We start from the raw sequence: 22,348 nt of genomic DNA, 5'->3' as shown, positions 1-22,348 counted from the left end.
TGAGAATAAATTCACCTGTTTTATTCTTTTCAGTACATCAGTTTTAAAGGATGGTTATTAATTACTTTCTTAGTGTATTCATACATGCATGATTAATGTATAAAGTTTTTACTCATGAAATTTCAAGGTACTAGTTCAAATAATACAGAAAGAACTTAAGATAATGGAGGAATTTTAAATATCACAGATGATACCACTAAATTTATTTGCTACTTTGTGGACTCAAAAGTCTCAGGAAGTATCATTAGTAAATATAATATCCTCAGGTTCTTTTGTGTTTTGATAGTTGAAACGTAGGAATAAAGAGCAAGTGTAGCCAGGCAATTGCACAGGAACTTCAGAGCTGTAGAAGACAGAAAATTATTCCCCTAAAAGTTGTCTTTAATCATTCTTCCCCCTCTTTTCTTTTGATATGTAGTTTTTAGCCTGCTTTATATGATTCTGTACCATATTCTGCCTCTCTCTGTTCTTACTGGGTTTCCATTAATACTGGTGCTCAATGTATATATGCATTTGAAGTATGTATATATGGATTTTTGGTCTTCTGATGACTCTGCTTGCTTCCTGGGGTCATGGTCTTTCCCTCTCCAGAGTTCTTCCATCACATGGTGGATGTGAAAGCTGTTCTGGAGGGCCATCCTTCCGAGGAGCTCATTCTGACAAAGAGCCCCTGCTCTGCTGTGCAGACCACTGTCAAGTCTTTTAAAAACAAATGAGAGACAAATTTCAGAGCTGCGTTCTGAACCTGACAATATCAGATAGGTCATGGTAGCTTTGTTTGGCAGCTAGTTAAATTGGATAGTTCGGCACATCCCTAGAAGTTAATGGTTAAATGTATTCATTGTTCCAACAAGGGCCCTATTCATAAGGGGACTGTTCTCTGCTCGTTATGCATGCATAATTCCCATTAATGCTACTGGGGGTTAAGTGTGTATAGTGAGGGGGGAGAATGAAGCTTATGTTTACACATCCATGTTTGCACTCAGAGAAGAGGTTTTGTAACACATGCGAAATCGACTGTCTTTCCACAGAACCCTTAATTTTAAGGAACTTTAAATCTCTGCTTTAAAGAGGGAATGAGTATGGGGGAAAAAGTGACACTTGCATAACTGACTTCTGTCTTGTGCACCATACTTTGTCAATGATTAGAAATATTACTCCAGTGCTATTATTAGAGAAGTCTTTTGAAAGTAACTACGTGCTCGGAAATTCAGGGTTTTTATTTGGGTATCAAAATAATGACTCAGAATCTTTAGGCACAAAGTTTTGCAAACTTTTGACTCGTGTTAATCAGGGTGACAAGATTTTGTGATTTATTATACAATATGGGTACTTTCCATAGAAAACCTTCAGATTAAGATTCCTCACTCTTAGGTGCACTTCAAAGTAGTGTAAAAGCCATAAAGAAGCTAAGCATTGCCTAAGAAAGCCTTTCAAGTTCCAGAAAGTGCTTGAACTACTGAGGGTTTTGAAGTGCTCTAATCTCTGACATGGGTGACGTGCTAGGCTAGCACTTTTTTGTTTTGTCACAAATCATCCATGCACATAGTGCAAAGGGACCCTGACAAAGTCATTTTACTTTTGAAAAGGGCTGCTTTTTTTCATACCATTATGTCTCCCATTCACATCTACGTGTTTGCTTCCACTTTGTTCAGGTCTAAGTAGCAGGGCATTTGTATAGTCTTCCCTTTGTTCTCAGTAAATATGGAGTAAAATGAGCAAGATCCGTGCTGTGAAATTAAAGCTCTACTCTTGAGAGATCTTAAGGGCCAAATCCTCACAAAAGGCACAGCAACATAGCGCCAAAGGAGCTAGTGTCCAGAACAGCTTGCCCTGGGTGTTTGTGCTAGGAAATGTGAATAAAGGGAGAGTAATCTGGTGAAAACTGGGTGTAATTAGAAAAATACACTGCTGAGAGCTGCTGAAAGAATAGAATAATAGAAAATAGTGCTGAAATGGACCTGAAGTGATCATCTGGTCCATTCCTGCTTCTTGCAGCCAGGATAAGCTGTGTTTAAATCAGTGATAGAAGATCACGACCTTTTTAGGCTGTTTATTCCAGTGCTTAATTACCTTACTGCTTTGGTTTTTTTCTTAATGCAAAACCTAACTCTCCCTTGCTAAAATACAGGCCTTTTGCTTCTTATCCTATTCTTAACACCTTCCTCTTTGCAGTAACATTCACATATGTGACAACTGCTCTGATTTGTTCTGCTTTGAAACAGTGCGCTCTGCATTTGCACTAGTGACAGATACAGCATTAAGTTTTTTTGTGTAAGTGAATCCAGCCTAAGTTTGGGACGCATGCGCCTGGAATGAATGAAGTTAATTCAAGATGTGGTGACTCATTAAGCATCATAACTTGATTTGGTGTTTGAGCCCAAAGAATATGTTTCTTCTTCCTTTGTAAATTTTAGAGTGTTGTGTAGAAGGAATTGTGTAGCAGACATATAGTGTGGGGATATCAAATTCCATGCTCATTAAAGCAAAATAATTAGTTTGCATATTTGCCATGTGATGGTAGAAGGGAGCATGCAGAAAAAGCAGTTTTCAAGTGATCAAACTCTCAACAGCAGTTGAGTTGCAAGGTTGCTAGTGGAAAACTGCAGTGTTGTAGCACAGCAGCATAGAGATACCTGGAGACATGAGGCTTACATCAAGTAGAATGTCTCAGAGCTGCAGTGGGGCATTTGCTCCTAACTTGAAAAAAAAAAAAAAGTATTCACCTTACACTTTGCTGGCAGTAGTTGACTATATTGCAGGTGTGTAGGCCAGAAGATGGAAATCAGGTTACTGAAAACAGAAGGTGGCCAAAGTTTTAGGTCTCTTGCTCTGGAAATCCTGTTTCTATTTGCAAGTCTGAGGATTTCCAGTTTTCCAGGTAAATAGTAGCTCTGGTCCTTAACCCTCTGTTCTTCAATGTGTTACTACTTTGGGGTGTTCATTCTTGAGCAATGTTTTATTGTTACTCATGTAGGGAAGTTATTCTTGCTTTGTGGCTGAAAAAACATGGCTCAAAGAGATCAGGGTTGTTTATGCTTATATCTCCAGGTGGATTTGCTCCAGCATGCTCCAAATAGCTACAATCCAGTGCTGTGCTGCAAGCAGCGTAGCCATACGTGGCATGATGCTGTGCCTGAATTTAGATCATCCTCTACTGCTTCCAGATCAGAGCTTGTGTCTTGCCACTCCAAAGCATGGATGCCTGTCTGCAAAATACTGTATGGCTGTATTCCACATGACTTGTTCTGGGAGTCTGTGAGAGGATGAAATCTCAAAACCCTTCTGTCCTGTGTTCCTGCCCCATTGTCCTTCCATAAGGAAACACAAGAATTGGGAACTGGAAGACTTGAGTCATGTTTTTAGAAGGGACAGGGGCTTGCTAAGTAACATTTGGGGAACAGCACCAAGGATCTTTTATGGCTGCCCTGTGTGCGCAGTTGAAATATTCCCTCCTTGCAACATGCAAGATGAATCAGTTTTTCAGATGAGTTTTTCAGAAGTGCAGGGTAGCATGTGCCTTTTAGTTATCTTCTATTTTTACATGGGCAGTTAAAAGGAGACGTGTAATGAATCCGAAGGCAGGAGAACAAGGCATACTTAGAAGAACGACTCACTTCCCAAAACAGAGTAGGGCTTTTAAAAAAAGATTGAAAACATTGCTCTCAGAGAAAGGCTTTCAAACTTCTGCTCAGAGAAGACTTGACTTTAGTCTCCTAATCTTAGTTTTGAAGTCTGGGGAAAAATATCTGTTACCATTTGGAGCAGCCTGAAGTTGCATTTGGCTAAAGTATCGCATTTTCAGTTTCAAGCAGCAGTAATGAAGTTTAGTCTTCCTAACCTGGTTTACCTTAGATATGTCAGGAAATATAAACATTTGCCTTCCCTCAAAAGCAGCTGTGGTTTGGCTGTACCTGGTTGTGAGCTAAAGCTCACTGGGAGGTCCCCCTTTGCTGGTCATGGACCTGCCATACTCTGTGGCCTTCTCTCATAGAAATAAACCCCAACTGTGATGAAAAGTGTCAGTGCTGTTTGTTGGCAGGGCTGTTGGCTTAGATTTGGAAAGTTTATTCTAGAGTCACTATCACAGGTGCCAAAACATTAGCTGAGTAGCAAGGACTGAATAGGGCCAGCTCGTGTCAGTTTGGCTGCTGCTGTATGTCTCTGATGGCTGCCATCCTCAGCCCAGCTTCCTTTCTAACTGCCTGCCTCTGGCCTTTCCAAATTTGGATTGAGTGTAGCCAGTGCTGCCTGCCAGAGTGTATAGCTGGCTTCAAACAGCTCTGTGACATGGTAGACTGCTCTGTCCATCTTGAATGGTTAGCTCTGAAGCATCAGTAATGCTGTTAGTTGTGAATGGAATAACACAAGCAAGAAGGGAAACATAATCAGTTCAATGTATTGTGAATGGTGCCTTGTTTCAGTGATGTAAAGGAAGAAACACGATTTCTTAATTTATATAACAGGTGCATAGGATCAAAATCAAAAACAGGCTCTTGGAGAACACTGAACATGCACATAGTAAAAGGCAATCTCCACTAGGAATTGCTTGCAATGTAAGCAAACAAAAGGCAAATATCCTCCTCTGTTACACATGGGAAACAAAGTGTGGAGACTAAGGGACTTGCCTAAGATCAAACATAGGTTTTAGTATTGCCAAGCCTAGGAGCCCATCAAAGGTTTCCACACTGGCTTTCAAAAACTGTTGGTCTGTGGTCCCAGCTTAAAGGCTTTTGGAAGATGTTCCAAAGGATCCTGCCTCTCCTCAGTTTTTGGGAAGCTGCATCTGTTTCACAATCCATTGACCTGGCTTAAGATGTCCCAGCAAGATACAGGTCTTCCTGGTAAACATACTGCTGGGGTCCAGGAGGGAGTGGTGGGATGCATCATGTGCAGCAAGCACGGCTGCTTTCCAGCATTTCGGGGTATGGCTGGTACCTAGAAATTGGGGAATGGCCCCTTCAGGTGGGATTTCATTGTGGACCTTCTTTAATCCTCCAGTTCTTCATTCCTCATTGCTGCTGCCCTGGGAGAAACACCAGGTGGAATCTGCTCCTGGTACAACCAGAACTTTTTCCATGGTCTAAGTGGGTAGAACCAAAGCAAAAACAAATGAGGAAGGGCAGAAGGCCATTCCCACTCCTGACTTCAGAAGAAGCATGCGCCTAATTGGAAATACTGTCGTGGCCCTTAATTTCGTGGGGGCTAAATTAGATAGCTAATGGGCCCTTGCTGCTTTTTGGACCACTTAATACTGTCACCAACTCCTTGATGTGTTTGGGGTTTTAACTGTTTGACCTTCCATTGATTTTAATTGAATGTATGCAGCTAAAAATCACAAGTACTTGTCTGAAATTGAGTGCATGTCACTCTAAGGTAATTAAAGTGTTTCTAAATTATAATTCTTTGGAGGTTCATTTTTCTGTTAATTTTGACTACTTTGTAATGGGAAGTTGTCTGGGGTTTCCTGGCTGTGCTCTTGGAACAGGATTCACTTAAGAGTTTGACCCAAAGCCCGCTGAAATCAGAGCTGTGTTAATCTCAAACTACTAAATCCCCATAGAAGCATGGAGGACAGCACAGTGTTGTGTCTAACTGTATTTAGTTGTTTTTTATATGACTGTTCGTGCCACCGGGTGTCTCCATTGACATCAGGGTGTGCTGAACCAAGCTCTCTGATATTACTTACCTTGCCTCTTTCCTGCTCTGTGTGCAAAATATTGCTCATGTGGTCTAGCATGGAACAAGTGATCAGAGTATAAATCTAGTTTCAACCTAGACCATCAGAAACAGGCTACTTGTCTCTTGTATGTGACCTGTGGGGCTGTCAACTGGTACTTTTGGGGTATGGTGAATAGTGGTAGTTGCAGGCTGTTGTTTTCATTACCCTTAAGTATTGTGCAGTTGCCCTGCACTTTTCAACATGGCATAACTCAGAACAAGCATTCAGCTCTGCCAGCTTTATTTGCAGGGGTGTGTGGATGTGCAGAGGAGTAGACTAGCATGGCAGTGTGGGGCCAAACTGCTGAGACAGTACTTGCAAATTTTATTTCTTCTGTGTGCTTATGCTGAATGAGTATTTATCTCCAGTTAGACTGTCATGTATGTTGGGCTCTTCCCTCTTTTGCCTGCTGTCGGTTGCCTTCCAATGCCTGTGGGTCCAATTCATGACAACAAACTCTAGTTTTACATCAGTGTCACTGCTCCTGACAGCAGTGGCATTATCTGCATAAAGAACCAAAGAAAGGGAGCAAGATGCAGAGACATTGTGATACTGTAGTCTTGCTGTTGCCTGTTTTAATTAATTACTGTGTCATGGGTGATGAAGTTGAAGAATTGGCCCTAGTGGAAGGTGTCTTGCCTAGTAATCAGTTGCTTTGTTTTGGTTCAGGTCTGTAAATGATTGTTATTCCTTTTGTGTAAATAGTATCAAGAGCTCATTGTGCTTTTCTTCAAATTTTGGGGTATTTCACCCAGGTTTTTAGAGTTTTCCCATTTCTTCTCCCTAAAAATAAAGAAATAAAATGGAAGGGGGAATGGAATCCTAAAGAAATTAGTTCAAATACTGATGAAAGCTCTGATAGAAACTGTCCAGTAAGCCTGTGTATAACCTAACTTTTGTGCATGACTTGAGAGTGAGAAATGGCCAAACTGGTCAAAAGCATTTGGGATTTGGGCTATAAAATTAACACTTAAAGGAACATGGATACATATTTTTAAAGGAAAGACAACATGTTGTCTGAGCACTTGGCTTCGTGTATGACTTTCAAGTGAGATGGCAAAAATGGAAGTATTCAAATCTTGGGGGGAAGGGAGGGTTGGGGATTTGTTATTCCTCACTTCTCCAATACTATTCTTGCCATTTCCCCTTCTGAGGCTGTGGCCCAAATATCTAATAGTCCCTTGGTTCCTTTAGATTTTTCTTTGCTTTTGTTTCTTGTTCCAGTCTAACCTTACAGATTTTTATGTTGACAGATAAAATGAAAAAGAATAAGAAATACAATTGAACATGAATGTATCAATATCTTTGAAATTTTCTGTGCTATGCCACCTTACATGGATCTTACCACAGCAGGTAAAGCATATTAGGAAGCAGTTCCTATTAAAAAAAAAGTCATCTGTCATTGGTAAAACGGTGTTAACATCTGAATTATTGTTAGGCTTCAAAGTTGAGATGAATGAGGCAATTCACACCTCTTATAAAGCTATTTTATTTCATCTCCCTGTAGAACTAGGTAGGCAGCCTTGTATTGATTTGCATTTGGAAGTTTTCTTTATAACTGTACAGGGCTAGAAACCTACATCTTTTGTTTAAAAACAACTTCAGTTTTGCTGTAAACACTATAATCTACAGAGTGCTACTTAGCTGTGTTTCAGTTTAGGTTTTCCAACGCATGTGGTTTCTGTGGCACTTTCTTCAGGTACTGTAAGGCAGAGTTCTGTGGCAATGAAATGCTTTCCCCACTGGAGAGCAGAAATGCAGTTGTTAGTTTATTGTTGTCCTTGGGTGATACGGAGCAGGAAGATCTACTGGACTCCTAGAAAATATTTTGTATGTATTTATGACTTTTGTTGGTAGAAAAAATGTATGGGATCTTCTACTGTGAGTGTGGTGAGACATAATGAAAGATGAGTCATAGTAGACTCTAAGTTAATGAAAGTTCTTGTAATTTTTCTCTCACCTCTGCATTGCAATTATACACATTGTCCCAGGAAAGTTGATGGAGTTGGCATTACAGTAAATAATGTAGAAACCCCCTTGATGTAGACTCACTGACCACTATCAGCCTAGATTGTTTTAAAATGTACTTTATGTGCATCAGTCTAGTTTTCATGTTTTTATATCAACTCTAGGAGGAAAGAGAAGGATGGATTCTCAAGCGTGTAAATCTTTTGAATTTGTGTGTACTGCGGAGTTAGCAAGCCCTTTAGCATTTACAATCTTACTGTCAGCAAGTCTCCCAGGTAGGCCCATATTCAAAGAATTTGTTTCACGTAGCACTGGGCTGATGTGAAGTTATTTCACTTAATCAGCATTAAACAATTTATCACTCATCTATAGGAGTGCAAGATCTGGAGGTAGTGACCACTGTGCTTTCCCTTGAGTATGGCAGCTAGTGCTTGCCCTGCTCAACATGTGGCACTTACCAAGCTGAGTCTCCTCAGCTGCTCAGTTTTAAACATTAACAATTTGGACTGAGATTCTGTAAGGTGGGTTTCATGCCTTCTGCTACTGAAATTTTGCTGTTTCTGAGATCAGGGCTGGTGGGGGGAAGACCTGAGGGAGGGAGTAGTGAACTGTGGGAGGTTCATCACCCTTTCTTTGTTCCTTAAGGAGAGTATTTAGGAGCAGTAGTGCTATGGCCATTTGGCATTGACACTAAAGACACATCTTCCAACATCCTACTGAAAACCAGGCTGTTTAGGGAACCACTGAAAAGTCTCTAATTGTAGGTGCTTTGTAGACATGTTACAGGATTTTCCATTCCTGTGTACATGTACTATCTCTTCTTATCGCTCCAGCGTACCAAACTGAAGACCAGGTCCTCCCCTGTAAGCCAGCTGGATCAGTGAGGGAGAATTTTATGGCCCCCAGCTGCTCAGCATCACCCACTGCTGTGACAGTACCTTGTGGGAGCTCCCTGCCTTGCTCCATGCATAATTAGACCAGTTAAGGCAAATCATCTGTTAAAAACAACCTGGTTGAAGATGCCTGGGGCAGATTAGGGAGTGCTCACGGGAACCATGTCAGAGGTCTGGTAGCAGGCATGAGGCAAGCAATAGTGGCTGCAGCTGCCACCTTAGCTGTTTGCCTTCAGCCTCCTAGGTACAGCCAGCGTTTCAAAGGAACAACTGAGAAAATCGGGGATGAGTGGCATGAGTAGGTCTCTCTCTGCTTCTCCAGGACATCCCACAGGTATGCAAGCGGTTGGAGGAAGGCAGGCAGAAGGATATGAAGGCAGAAGAGTGGCCATGGGGAAGAACAGTAGAAGAGGACCTTGTCTTCTTGGGTGAAGGAGGATGAGAAGTGGTCACAAAAGGGAGTTGGGAGTAAAGGGAGGAAGTGGCTAGTTAATGGTTGTGTAGGTTTCAGTGAGTGGAGGGACATTCAGTTTAGGGCACAGTCAGATGTGTTCTGTTTCTTGAGTCCAGGCATGAGGCAGGTTCTATGGGAGTACAAGCTGAGGTGAAAAAGCTAATGAGTCTAGGCATGCAGTAACCTATGGTGTAGGGCAGAAGGTGCTTTGGAAACTAGGCCAAAAATCAGAATACAAGAGCAGTGAGAACCGGGCAAGTGACAGAGGGAAGCGGGAAAAACTCGGACAAAAAGTACTTAGCAACAGGCCTAACAACACTGCATAGTGCAGATGCTGCCCTGAAGACCTTTATATTTTGGAGAGTTCCTGCTCTGGAAGCTGATCAGGGCCAATGTCTGATGGTCTCCAGCAGTCCTGCAAGCTGTGGCACTTGCTGATGCTGCCAGCTCTCTGGAGTCCTGACACCTAGTGCTTCTTGCTGTTCCCCTTCCTTTCCCATTCAAGGTTTCCACGCCCCTTGCATTTGCTGGCATAGTTCCAGTGTAATCAAAATGGTCCTCCCATTTCGTGGGGTTTTTATAATTTTTTTTTTTTTTCAGATCTACTCAAGAACTCTTGAGCTAATGCAAGCTATTTGACTTGACTAGAGTTGGAAGTAGCTACACATGCTAGTAGTTACGTTAGTAGTTCATCTAAGTGGTGCTTGATAAAACTGGAGGTGTTTATCTTTTAGCCTTGATTATTTCAACTGGAATAGCATATCCGGTCATGGCCTTAGTGATGCTTCAGTGTCTTTTAGAATAACAGTGAGAATGTAAAGTACTCTGATCAAGTTAAACGATATCTGTGTTAATGTACAATATGAAACAAGGGATCAGGAGAAAGGAAATTTTCGTGGCTTGTATTTTCCAAACTGCACTTGTAAGTTGTCATGCTGGATATATGCATGTTGTCAAGCTGTGTATAGACAGAAGGCACAAACTCAGGCTCTGCTTGGTATTTCTTCAGCTTTTTGGCCTTATAGGGACTGTTAACATACTGTTTGTCTATGTAATCTTTATATTAAAGCTGATAGTGGGATTATTTTAACAAAACAGAGGGAAGAGTTAGAAACAAATTGGAAAATTCTTTCTGACTAGTCAGAAAATGTGTGTGGGAGGGCCTGGTCACAGTTTACCTGCGGCAGGAAGAACAGACATCTCCCTTTGACTTAGAGAAACAGTCTCTGCTCCCTGGAGCCTACCTGGATGTTACCCCTTGCTCATGGGAGCAGAAGGTTTATAGGGTTAGTTGCTATTTAATGTACCACAGTCATTTGCACCAGTGCATAATGCTGTGCACCAATCAGTCTGTTGCACTTGCTTGTTGATTTTTCTGGTAATTCCTGGCATGCACTACTTCAAGCGTAGTAACTACCATATTTTAAACATTGGCAAATCAGATAGTAGCTGTTTGACTATGCACACATTGTGCTAGATGAGTTTAATATACTTTATATGTCTTTCTAGTTGAAAACATTTTATTAGTTGCAATGGGACTGAGCTGTGGTGTGAGGTTGTGCACAGTGAGTTGTGCTCCCTGCTAGGTGAAGGATGCTTTGTGTTTTTGTGGATGAGTGTTTCTTGATAGCAGCCTTGCTGCTGAAGGTAGTGATGGGTTTAGCACTGCTGGGGCACAAGCGTTACATAAAGAGAGGACTTCACAAACTTCTGGCAGCCTAGGGTGGCTGGATTCCCTTTCCCTGGTGTGGCTGTGCTAGCGTGGGCTTTTCTTATTGCCATGGTTTCGCCCTAGCCAGCAACTAAGCACCATGCAGCTGCTTGCTTACTTCCCCCCACTCAGTGGGATGGGGGAAGAGAATTTGGGGGGGTGGGAAGTAAAACTCGTGGATTGAGATAAGAACAGTTTAATAGCACAGAAAGGAAGAGAATAGTAATTATAAAATTACAATAATACTAATAAAAGAATTGGAATATACAAAACAAGTGATGCACAATTGCTCACCACTTGCCAACTGATGCCCAGTTAGTTCCTGAGCAGTGATCCACCCTCTCCCCTGCCGGCCAACTCCCCCCAGTTCATATACTGGGCATGACATCACATGGCATGGAATATCCCTTTGGCCAGTTTGGGTCAGCTATCCTGTCTGTGTCCCCTCCCAGCTTCCTGTGCCCCTCCAGCTTTCTTGCTGGCTGGGCATGAGAAGCTGAAAAATCCTTGACTTCGTCTAAACATTACTTAACACACTGATGTTTTCATTTGTTGCTATCAACCTTATTCTCATACTGAATCCAAAACATAACACTATGCCAGCTACTAGAAAGAAAATTAACTCTATCCCAGCTGAAACCAGGACACTCATGCACCAAGTATTTGCAGGGGGAGCCCTGGTTAGAAATTGCTTCCTTTTTCATTTGATTTGCCTTTCTCCCCTAAATTAGTTGGGTTTTAATTGCTGAATTTTCCTCTAACTGAGGCAGCAGCTGCACCAGACAGATGAGTCTCAAGAAGGATGAAGTGTTGGCTCCTGTTAAGCTGGGCCAGACACAATGCAAGGTACTTTTGGCACCTCCCTCTGTGTTACTAAGGCATAATCAATCTTGGAGGCTTTGATGGCATTTGTACAACATTAAAATCTTGGGCTTTGGACTAAGCTTTGTTTGGAAATACTGCTGAAAAGTTTGTCAAAATATGAAAGGAATAAAAACTATCAGAAGACAGATTGCACTGAGCTCGCTTTCTGATCATGCTTAGGAGTATTCTGTGCAGTGGAAGCTATAGGCTCAGCTTGTTTAAAAAAAAAATCATCCTGTCTGAAAAAGTTGATGAAGGTAGATTGATTAGTGTGTGTTAAAAGTCTGGCTTTCTGGTTTCAGAGTATAGCTTTTACAGTGTATACAGCATTTTAAAGACAAGTGCAGAGCATTTGAAATCTCCACTGCATGTTAGAAGAACTGGTAAATTACATGGTCAGCTAACAAAATGAATATATATTTAGCTTCTCCAAGAAAATAATTTTATTTGCTAAACAGGCCTCTCTTTGCTTTTAGGAACTTAAACTAATTCAGCTAGCTTTAATGGCCAAAGTCTCTTTGTCTTTATTTGTACCAAAGTTCAGCATGGAGCCCAAAGCCTCTGCTGATTTAAAACAAAAAAAATCCCCAAGCAACACACACCAAAATACTCCACAGCTGATTTCAGAAGAACTGGCCAGATGGACATCAGGTAAGGATGCATAGTTTTCTGTGCATTTGGCACCTTAAGTAATTTATAATTGTGACAGGAGGTGTTTGAAGGCGATGCCTTTGGCATGTATTAAGTGTTCTAGGGTTGCAGAGCAGTTTTGAGTAAGGATCGTTGTTGTTTTCCAAAATACTCATGCTTTAGACTCAAGTGTAGTATAATTTTTCTTGCTCTTCTGAATATTACTGTTTTTCAAAGTGGAGCAAGACACTTTATGCTGGTTTTTTTTTTTTTTTTTGGTAAAAACAGTAAGGTTGTAAAGTCCATAGTTTTCCCACTTAAAAAAAAAAGAAAAATCTTAGCCACAGTTTTAACCAGTACTCAAGGGAAAAACAGACTTGAACGGAAAAAAATGTACATAATCATCAGAGTAATCATTCCATCTGATCTGAAGCAGAAAATTGATTTGGTTTAGGAAAGCTATAAACCTTTTAGAGTTGAAGCCCAGCCATGTACAGTGGCAGGTGTTCTGCTTTGTCAGTAAGTTCATGCATAAGAAAATGAAATAGAGGTGTCTTGGGATGCTTCACATCTATGGCACAGAGTTAGAGTCTAGCAAAGGGCTCCCATCATGGTCAGGGGGCTGGAACACATGTGGGAGTAGAGAGCTGGGTTTGTTCAGTTGTAGGAAGAGAAGATTAAGGGAGATTGTACTGTTATCTTCAACTGCCTGTTGGCAGGAAATGGAGCCAGATTCTTGCAGGCACACAGTGATGCGCTAAGAAGCAATGGACACAAGCTGGAATGTGGGAAATTCTCATTAGATATAATTTTTTAATTTACTTGGTTTTTACCATAAGGGTGGTGAAATATTGGAACGGGGCCCTGAGAAGTTGTGGGATCATCCATCCTTGGAGATGCTTGAAACTTGGCTGGATGAAGCCCTTATATAGTTTGACCTGTTTTAAGGGGAAGGTTGAACTAGAGGTTTCTTCCAAACTAAATTATTAGTTAGGAAATAAGAGGCAGCTTGGGGAAAGCAGGTAAGAAAGTCCTAGAGAGAAATTAGCAGGATCAATTGCTGAAATAATGCTGTTGGTAAGTTTTCCTCCCTCATTCACAAATGGTGCATTTTCTCTGGTGTATAGAATGGCTTTGTTCCTAAACTTCAAGGAGGAGTTTGCCCTTAAGTTTGTCTCCCTATTGCTGATTGGTAGTGCACATACTAAGTAGAGGTGATTGCTGCAGTGCTGTGGTGCGCTCTCCGTCTCTGGGGTGAGAGCTGTGGTGCGCAGCCTGTCTCTCAGCATTGTTCATACAGTGTGCTGCTCGGTCACCACTGGGTCGCTGTGTTCCTTCCTTCTTTTTCTGTTGGAGACGGTATTTTACTTAGGATGAAAGAGGTGAGGAACTAAAATTAGTATCAGAGTTCAAGATATTACTAATCAGATCTAATTGAATCTCAGCACCCAGGCATGTATAGTACTGAAAACATTTATTAGGTTTCTATAATTGTGTTAAAATTGATACCCCCAGGCTAGTATTGAAGCAAGTGAAATTGCCAAGGTCTGTGCATGACAAGTACTGTCCTGATAATAGTACTGCTAGGGGAGTGGGGTTTGCTCTTTGCTGGCCTTTTAATGCTCTGTGTTTCACATCAGGCTCCTTAACTGTCAGGGGCCTAGTGCTGTTTCTATTTGAGTGCCTTCTGCATCATTTTGGCTCTGGACCAACAAAAACTAATCTTCAGGCTTCTGGAGTATTCATCTGAGGAGACAGCTGGGTGGGGAATCCCAGGAGTGCAGTTCCAGCTGAGATATCCGTATTCTTAAAGCTTTCTGGAGGAGATGCAGGTTCCTGTGGTGCCTTGGTTCAAAGGGGAATGCTAGGCGCAGCACTGATAGCTGTGCGTAGCTTCCTTGCCAGGACCGGCATGTAGTTAGCACGTAGCGCTCTGTATTTCAAACCCTTTTGATACAGGTCTGAGCTTTGCAAAAGCCTTTCAAACAAAAATTCAGGGAGCTGCTGTAATGAGAAATACTCTGAGTGACAGCAGCCCGGCACTGCAGTTGCGAAGTAACATTTTACAACCTCTCTACTCAGACACCTCTTTGCAAACTGACTTAGCTGCTCAGCAGTCCATCCTATCATTTCATATACGCTTTGTGGTGCTAGCTCAGAGAAGTGGTCCTTCCCAGACCCCCAGTTCCTTGCAACAGAACAAACATATGTTCATGGGGTGAACTGGATCAGGGAACCAATCCAAGTTAAAATTAGCCTGGCCAAGAAGCTAATTTCAACCTGGGACAGCTTCTCTGGCAGATGAGAGCAGGCGAGCGTGCCCAGCCGGTGACGAGCACGCAGCCCTCCTGCTGCTGCTGCTTTTAGCAGCCTGCTAGCTTATGCCAGTGTGCGGTGGTGGCAGGGTTTAGGACTTCAGATTTGAGTGGGCAGAACTGTGTTTTCCTATTTTTGAGATTATACTGAAGTGTGAAACAAATCCACTTCCAAAACCGTATCCTCAGTCAGCCCAGTCTGTGATAACTTTGATGTTTGTTTGTGAACTGATATAAAAATGTAGGTAAATTGAAATATTTAACTTTGGTTTTGACCTTTTTGGTGTAAATTAGCTGCACTTTCAAATGAGAGTTGTTGTAAACTGGAAGCAACATTTTCAAGTCGAATGAGATGTTTCAACTAGCTTGGTGTTTTTATTTTTTTCCTGGCAAGGGAGATTTATTGAAGTTCCTCCCTGCAGTTTTGGTCTCAATGAGCTGTTGACCTGGAGCTGGCCCTGAGCAGAGTCTGGTTGTTTGGGTGTTTCGCTACTGATTTTTCTTTTTTTTTTTTAGCATGCATCCTTGTACCCTCTTGTTTTTCACCGTCGCCAACTGTATGTGGAGTCTTGCTATGTGTTAAACTGCAAGGCCAGATGATGAGGATTAATGCAGTTTAATTGCTCATTAATATTTCTGTCCCAAGGCCTGGTCCAGGTGCTCTACAGTGGCCTGGGTGAAATCCTCTGGAGGAATATGGCCTTTTGGAGAATCAGGGCTGTTTCCATCCATTTGTGACCTCTAGTCTCATTGTTGCTGTGTGGGGAGGGATTGCTGTCAGTATTTACAGTGATTTAAAACCAGAGATCCTCTTGGGCCCAGGGGGAACTAAACATGTTAACACTAGAGAGAAAAGGGAGGAAAAAAAAAAGGCCACTCCAGCTACCATAGCTTTTAGAAAACTCAAATGCCTTTTTTGGAGGGGGGGGGGGGGGCAAGCTGCTTAGGAGTCCAAAGATTTTTGAGAGGCTTCTCCTAGTGTAAGAGGTGAATAGGTAGTTCCTTAAGGCACTACAGAGGTGACTATTGAGTCCTAATTTGAGGCATGGTTTTCACTCAGATGTTCGAGTTATGATGCCCTTAGCACAAAGTGTACAGTGGAAATGTTCCCTCTTTGAATGCACATCTTCAGTGATTCTGCTATGCCCTTGACTGTTCAGATGATTTTGTGCCCAATGCTCTTGAGTGTAAAATAAGTTAGCAGCTGATAATGTGATGTTATCCAAATTTAGGTCGTTAGGAAACAGTCATAAATCGGTGTCCTTGAGACAATAACTGAGTTTCGCAGTGTCATTCTTTATGGGTTGTGTTCTGTTTCAAAATTTTAACATGGTGGTTGTTTTGGCATTAAGAAGCATTATTTATTTTTATGGTGTAAGTTGGAAGGTTTTCTAATTAATGTTTTTCTTGTTTGCTTTAAGAGTCAGATTTACAGATCTGTCAACATAGAGCACCAACATGTTGTACCAAAAAAATGGAAGAAAGCTACCAGGCAGCTGTTCGAAGGGAGAGGACTCAAAGTATCCAGGCTCTGAACTTTGAACTGAAATACATGATTGTTGGTCATATCACAGCTTTTCAAGGTAGGAACTTTTGAGGTACTGCAGTCCTATGGGTAGTTTATAAAAGTATCCTCTGTAGTCAAAAGGAAAAGCTCTTTGTTTTGTTTCTAATTTCTCTTGCATGCTGTAGTCAGTGGCTTATGGTTTACTTCCCTGTTCTTTGATGATCCTGCTTTTGGAAAAAGGTGGTGGCACTTAGTGTTGACTGGTATTTTAAGTATGTGCCAAACTCTAGGAATAGGTTTAAGCTTAGCCTTTGTTCATGGGATCATTTTAAAAAAAGATTGGCACGGATTTTTTTCAAGGCATTTTCAAATGTCATTTAGGTGCCTGATGGTTGGTTGTGCTTTTTGATGTTCTCTTGTGTTGCCAAACCATTTACAGGTATAGAACGTTAAATGAAAATGCATTTATTTGTTTGATGCTGAAGAATATGTGCTCTAACTGATACGTCAAATGAGAACACAGCTCGCTCTGTGTCAAAATGTGTCACTACCTGGCAGGTCACATGAAGAGTGATCTGTTTTCAAGAATTACGGCCACACAGTTAAACATGAATGCATGAAGGAACCTTGTCTGTTCTTGTAACTCTTGCTGTTCTCAAAGCTACCTTGCTCTAACAGGTTGATGGAAGTCTGTGTAATTTCTTCATACAGATGGTTATTGTACTACTACAGGGAGGAAAATGCTTGTGTAGGATTGTGCACTATACAGTGTTGAGCACTGGAGACTTTTTTTTTCCAGAAGGGCATTTAAGCATATGCCATGAACTCTAAATAGGAGAGTTGAGTGATTAAATCAATCATTGAGCGATGAATCCAGCTTACTGACTTCTGTGGGCCTAATTAAGTGCTTAATTTTAACTCACTGCTTTGCTGTGTTTAGTGCTGAGCACCCTCATGGAATGGGTTTTGAAAACAAGCCAGTAGTTATTAAAATACCAAGTGTTGAGGTCCATATGATTAAGCCTATTGTTACAAGGCAGTCTTTATCAAATAGTAGCTTTTTTGTCTAGTTTCTTCCATTTGAGTGAAAATACTATAACTAAAAGATGTGATTGACAGGTAATAAGAGATAGCATATTATCTAAAATTGACAATAAGTAATGGCAGAAGTCTGAGAGAGACATGCAAAGGCAAGATAAAAATTTTCTTCTGCTTTTGGTCATTTACCTCTCTTTCCCCTGTTCTGTACCTATGAGTGAAAAAAGGCATTTTGGTTTATTTTACAATTAATCTTTGAAAATTTTTGATATCCCCCCATGATTAAAAAATTTGGAGGGCTCTTTGGAGGGGAGGAGCACTGTAGTAACAGGGTGACTTGGCATTGTTAAATGCTGGTAAGTTATTCAAGCAATCTTTCAGTATCGTGACTGAATAAAGACAAGGTCAGAATAGATTAACCTATTAGCCCCTTTGGGTCAAGCCAGTGGCTTTATTGTCCATTGCTGATGAAGCCTTTTGATGGAATGAAAGAAGTAGTTAGACATTTCACACAGTTTAAATTTACAAGCATTTTCTGGAAGTGGGTAAATTGGTTGTTTGTAACTTGTTATGGCTGGCCTTCTGTCTACATTAGGTGGGAACACTTGAAAAATGTAACTTTTCTCTTTTGCATTGGGAGCTGCTTTTGTTCTTTGGTTTTGTCCCAGGTGTCAGTGAAAAGCCTCTCTCTTTATCTTGTGCTGTATAGACATGCTGTTGCTAAGAGTAGTACTATGTGAGACATTTACTTAGAGGGAAGATCTTTGCATTGAATTAACTCTGTCCTTTTGGTCTGTTTTGGTTTGTTGTGATTTTGAATGATAAAGTGTGAGTGTGCCAAAAGCATGTTAAAAGTCTGAGAAAATAAATATCCTTGTTTCAGAAGCTTTCATGTGCCTCTTAGATTTCATGTTTCCTGCAGCAGTGAGAACTGGCTCAGAGTTGCTAAAAAAAAAAACCAGCAGTTTATTAATTTGTGTGCAGTAGTGTTTACTTGTACAATTTTCATGCACAATTTACTTTCTTTTATATATACACATTTTTAGTACTGTTAGTGTGATCAAAGGAAAGTTTAGCCTTGCTGCCTACTGCTGAGGAATTCTTAACTGCTTTTTACATACTTCTAGCAGACAATACTGTTAATATACCCATACTGATGAAATAATTTTCAAGACTAATATGATATAAGAAATGGATTTTCAGGAGTCCAGCTCTGAGAACATAGTTGTGGGAATTACATTTCAGTGGGAAAACACAGCAACTTGGGGGGGGGAGGGGACAGAGAATATGTGTGTGTGTGTGTTTTTAAGTTCTCATCTCCTTATTTTCTTTCATGAAAGTCAAAAGACACTTAGTTCTGAGGACCTGCAATTAAATACTACAAGTATTAATAGGAAAGAGCTTTCTCTGTGAGTAGGAATTTTGATATGAGTTCAGTTAAATATTCCCTCTACACTGCCTGGGTACTGCAGTTGACTGTGGACATTTTGGACTTGAGATTTTATTTTGGTTTTTCTTCTTGAAATTGAAAATGTTATTTAAGTAGCTTTGCCCACAGCTGAAATAAGACAATTTTCACAGGTGCTGGATTTAGTTGAGCAAAATAATTAGTCTGTAAGACCTGATTAAGTATACCACAGCTGTGGGCAGGCTTGTTATATTTGGGCTAATGCCTAATCCATACATATGGACAGCCTTAGCACTATGGTTCAGTCCTGCTATTTTTCCTCCTTTAAAGTTTTTAATATTAGCGACCCAGTCCTTGCTCAAACACTTAATAAATCAAGCTTCTGCATGGATGTTTTTTGCTTGAACTCCTGTCTCTAATGCTGTTGCTCTTACACCTGATTTGAGTAGGAAGAGGCACATTGGCATCAGCTGCAGGCTGTAAAATGCCCTCCCCATTAGTGTCAGGGCAGGAGGAAAAGAGAGAGGCAGGAATGAAAGGACCAGCTGGCTGCTTGAGAAGCATGTCATCAAAATCAGCTCCTGCAAAATTATACATTGTCACAAAATCTTTGGGTGTTTGGCATGATGAATGTAATCAGGCCCCTGGGGCAGGGTTTCATGGAAAGCTGCTGGATTCACTTTCTCTTAATGTTTTGGTCCATGATGTAGCCTAAAAGTCATAACCATGGTATTAGTCACTCTACAGGTGTGTTATTAATGACTCTGCTCCAAATGGAGTCAGTGGATGAGATGTGTTAAGTGTGCCAAACTGTTACAAGAGCAGCGTAACAGAGGAGAATGTGCCTGTTGTAATGATCCTAGTATGTTACCCTCTCGCTCTTCACAGGTGGCTTTGTTTTGGATGTATTTTGGAGTGGGTCAGTTTGTCCCATCCAAAGATGTGCCCATCTTTCTGCCTTTGCTCCTGTGGCTGCAGCTTGAAATGCCCAGCAGAACTATTTAAATAAATGATCAAACAGGCTGCTTTCATTTTCTATCTCACTTTCCCCTTTGATAACCAGAAGATTCTCCTTTGAACTTACTGTTTTCTTTGTCCCAACCTTTTTTAGGCTTGCATGTAAACAAATGTATTGGTTTAGTTTGGATATATGTCTATGTGGTGATACTACATGTTACTCGGCACAGTCATCCTTCTATTACCCCCCAATTCCCTCATGCAGTCCCTGGACTCCTTGGGGACACTCCCAAGCAAGGCAACTGATTCATTGTTAGTGGATTAAATGGTGTGGGTGGGCAGGCTGAAAGTTGCTGTCAGAAGAGGTTATCTGACCTCTGACAGGAAAGCTTTGATGTGGGCAGACAGCAGAGAAACCTGGCCTCACTTTTCTGTGTCCTTTATGGAGTGCTAACAGGTGCCATGTAAGGACCCACAGAAAGCTTGGCTCTGCTCCTCTCATCTTATGCTGAGGCTAATTTGAGGTAATGAGAATCCAAACACTGGTAACTTACTTCTTCTGCTGATGGTCTCTGCAGAGAGGCAGAACGAGATACTTTGAAACCTACATCACAATTCAGTCACCAGATTAGCATGTATCAGAGATACAGTGAAAAGCTTTGTTTGAGCTCATCAGTTTAAAAAAAAAAAATTACTATTCTTTGCTGCACTTTTTGTTTTTTACAGCAGGCAATAGGAATTCTTCACTCACAGCCTCTGAAGAGAAAGCTCTTTCATGAATGAAAACATGTTGGTCATAAAGCAGTAACTTTGTGTTGTTTCTCTGAAATAGCATTCATTTGACCTTGGGTGGTCAAATGGCAGGGCCACATGTTCCCATATTCTCCCAACTATAGGAGGGTAGATAGTTTTGTAGTACTCTGTTCCTCTCACTCCTAACTCAAGGGATTTGGCAAAGCTGTGCTTATGTCCTGCTTTATATGGAATGGGGAGATGCTAGTTGGGAAAGCTGCTTGTTGCTATTTCTCATAGCAGGAGTTGCAGTGACATCTCTGTGCATCCACATTGTTTCGCCCTGTTATCTGATCCAAGCAGGCAATTGGGAAGGACACGAATGGTACGGGGCAGAGGAGGGAACCTAGTTGTAGTAGGGATGGAGCCCAGGACTCCTGGTTGTCAGTAAAATGCCTCAAAGTTAATGCCCAGTTGATCTAAAAAGTCCTTACGCACAAAATTTTTGATCTGGCATCCTCCCTGGTGAATGGGAAGGGTTAGTTGGTTTCTATGGGTCTTGGGATGGATACCATTAGTGGGCCCAGTAATCGACTGACCTGAACATTCGCAGAAATAAGTAATATAGTACACTGGCACTCAGAGCTATATGGAGTCAAAAACATTCTCTATTTTAATTTGGCTGAGTTGCAGTGTTGCTGATACTTATTTTTACTGAATTTAGAAATATCAGCTTGAAATAGGGGTGACTGGTTAATGGTGTTGAAGTGCAATGAAATTTACAAAACAAAAAAGACTTGGCTGGAGAAGTGTACTCTGGTTTGTAGTTAATTACTATATGAAGTGGAGTCACAATGCTGGAGATGGATGCAGTCCAAAGTCAATGAGCTATTTAAAAAAAGCCAACCATCACCAACAGAAACCTGCCAACCATCCACCAACAAAGCCTCTGGTTTCCTTTATTTACTGCTGGATTATAGAAATGCAGAAGTGTTGTTTTTTAAATAGCTTTTTTTGTAATCCCATACTACTTGGTCTTTCATTCAGACAAATTGTTATCTGCCCCTTTCTACTTGTATAACCCCACTAAGCAGAGTTTTGTACTCTGCTGACCTTTGAGCTGAAACCTGGTTGAGATGTATAATTTGGTTTTGGTTCAATGCAAAAATGACTCCCGAGAGAGAGAGAGATAAGAGAGTGAGGCTCCACTAGAGTATTTCTGTCCAGCTCCTGTATACTATTCATTCCTATTCCAATGCACCAAACAGTCTGTGTTTTCTAGCTGGAGTGAAAGCCTGGTTTATATATGCCGTCCAAGCGAGGCTGGAATATTCCTTTTTAGCTGCAGCCTTGCACATGTGAACTGCATGCACATGGACTACTGCTGTCTGTCTCGTGTGCGGCTCTAGGTGGGAGAAGGCTGTCTTCATATATATAGCAAAACCAGCCCTTTTTTTTGGCTGCTCCTGTTCTCTGTTGAAACGTAAACATGGCTTGTTATAGGGTACTTTCTGTCTGTAGATCTTAAGCACTTTTGGAAAGGACTTCAGTGTGGGTGTATGGGTGCTAGAGATGGATAAAGTGAGGCACAGGGGAGGGAAAATATCTTTCCTACAATGGCCTATCATACCATAGGAAGAGCCAAGAATGCAACTTAGTTTATCTTTGTGACCTCTTCTGATCCTTCTAAAAAAGTATTTGTGATTTCTAAGGACCTTGGAGGGCAAGAGAATTTTGGCTGATTGTAGTCTCCTGAAGTGTTTGCCAGAACAGTGAGAGATGCTCATTTTGTCCTTGATCTTGGCAGGGTTGGGCTGCTTTGCCCTAACTGTGGACCAGGTCAGTGTTTCAGAGCAGTGCAGTATGAGGAGAGGGTATTCTGCATCAACTCTTTAGTGATAAGATTCCTCCTTTGTATTTTGGTACTACCTGAAAGTTCATAAATCCAGTGTGCTTAGTGTGCCATCAGTTCAGAGGAAGGAATTCCACTGCTTTGCAATCCACTGTAAAACAGTTTATGGTGGGTGGAGGCAATGCAAGATGAAGAACTGTGGGGTAGGAGAGCCAGAGTCCATTAGAAATAAGAACCCTGTGTAACCAAGAAACTTACATGCAATAGTGGTGAAGCATTACCCTTGTGGGAGATGGT

General features: G+C 41.2%; 1 protein-coding gene across 3 annotated transcripts in view; it reads left to right on the top strand.

Moving 5' to 3' along the window:
• Positions 1 to 22,348, top strand: part of LOC128149177 (glypican-5-like) — a 405,549-nt gene that overhangs the window by 8,357 nt on the left and 374,844 nt on the right. For 2 of the 3 annotated variants that reach the window (XM_052804045.1, XM_052804046.1), the window contains exon 2: positions 15,979 to 16,140. The exons of the other annotated variant lie outside the window; for it this stretch is intronic. In XM_052804045.1, the coding sequence (XP_052660005.1) occupies positions 15,979 to 16,140 (162 nt within the window). The remainder of the gene's footprint in view (positions 1 to 15,978; positions 16,141 to 22,348) is intronic. 3 annotated transcript variants of the gene reach the window in all.

Source organism: Harpia harpyja, chromosome 12 (genome assembly GCF_026419915.1).
Source record: "Harpia harpyja isolate bHarHar1 chromosome 12, bHarHar1 primary haplotype, whole genome shotgun sequence".
Classification (NCBI taxonomy): domain Eukaryota; kingdom Metazoa; phylum Chordata; class Aves; order Accipitriformes; family Accipitridae; genus Harpia; species Harpia harpyja.
This window is presented reverse-complemented; position numbering and strand designations above follow the sequence as displayed.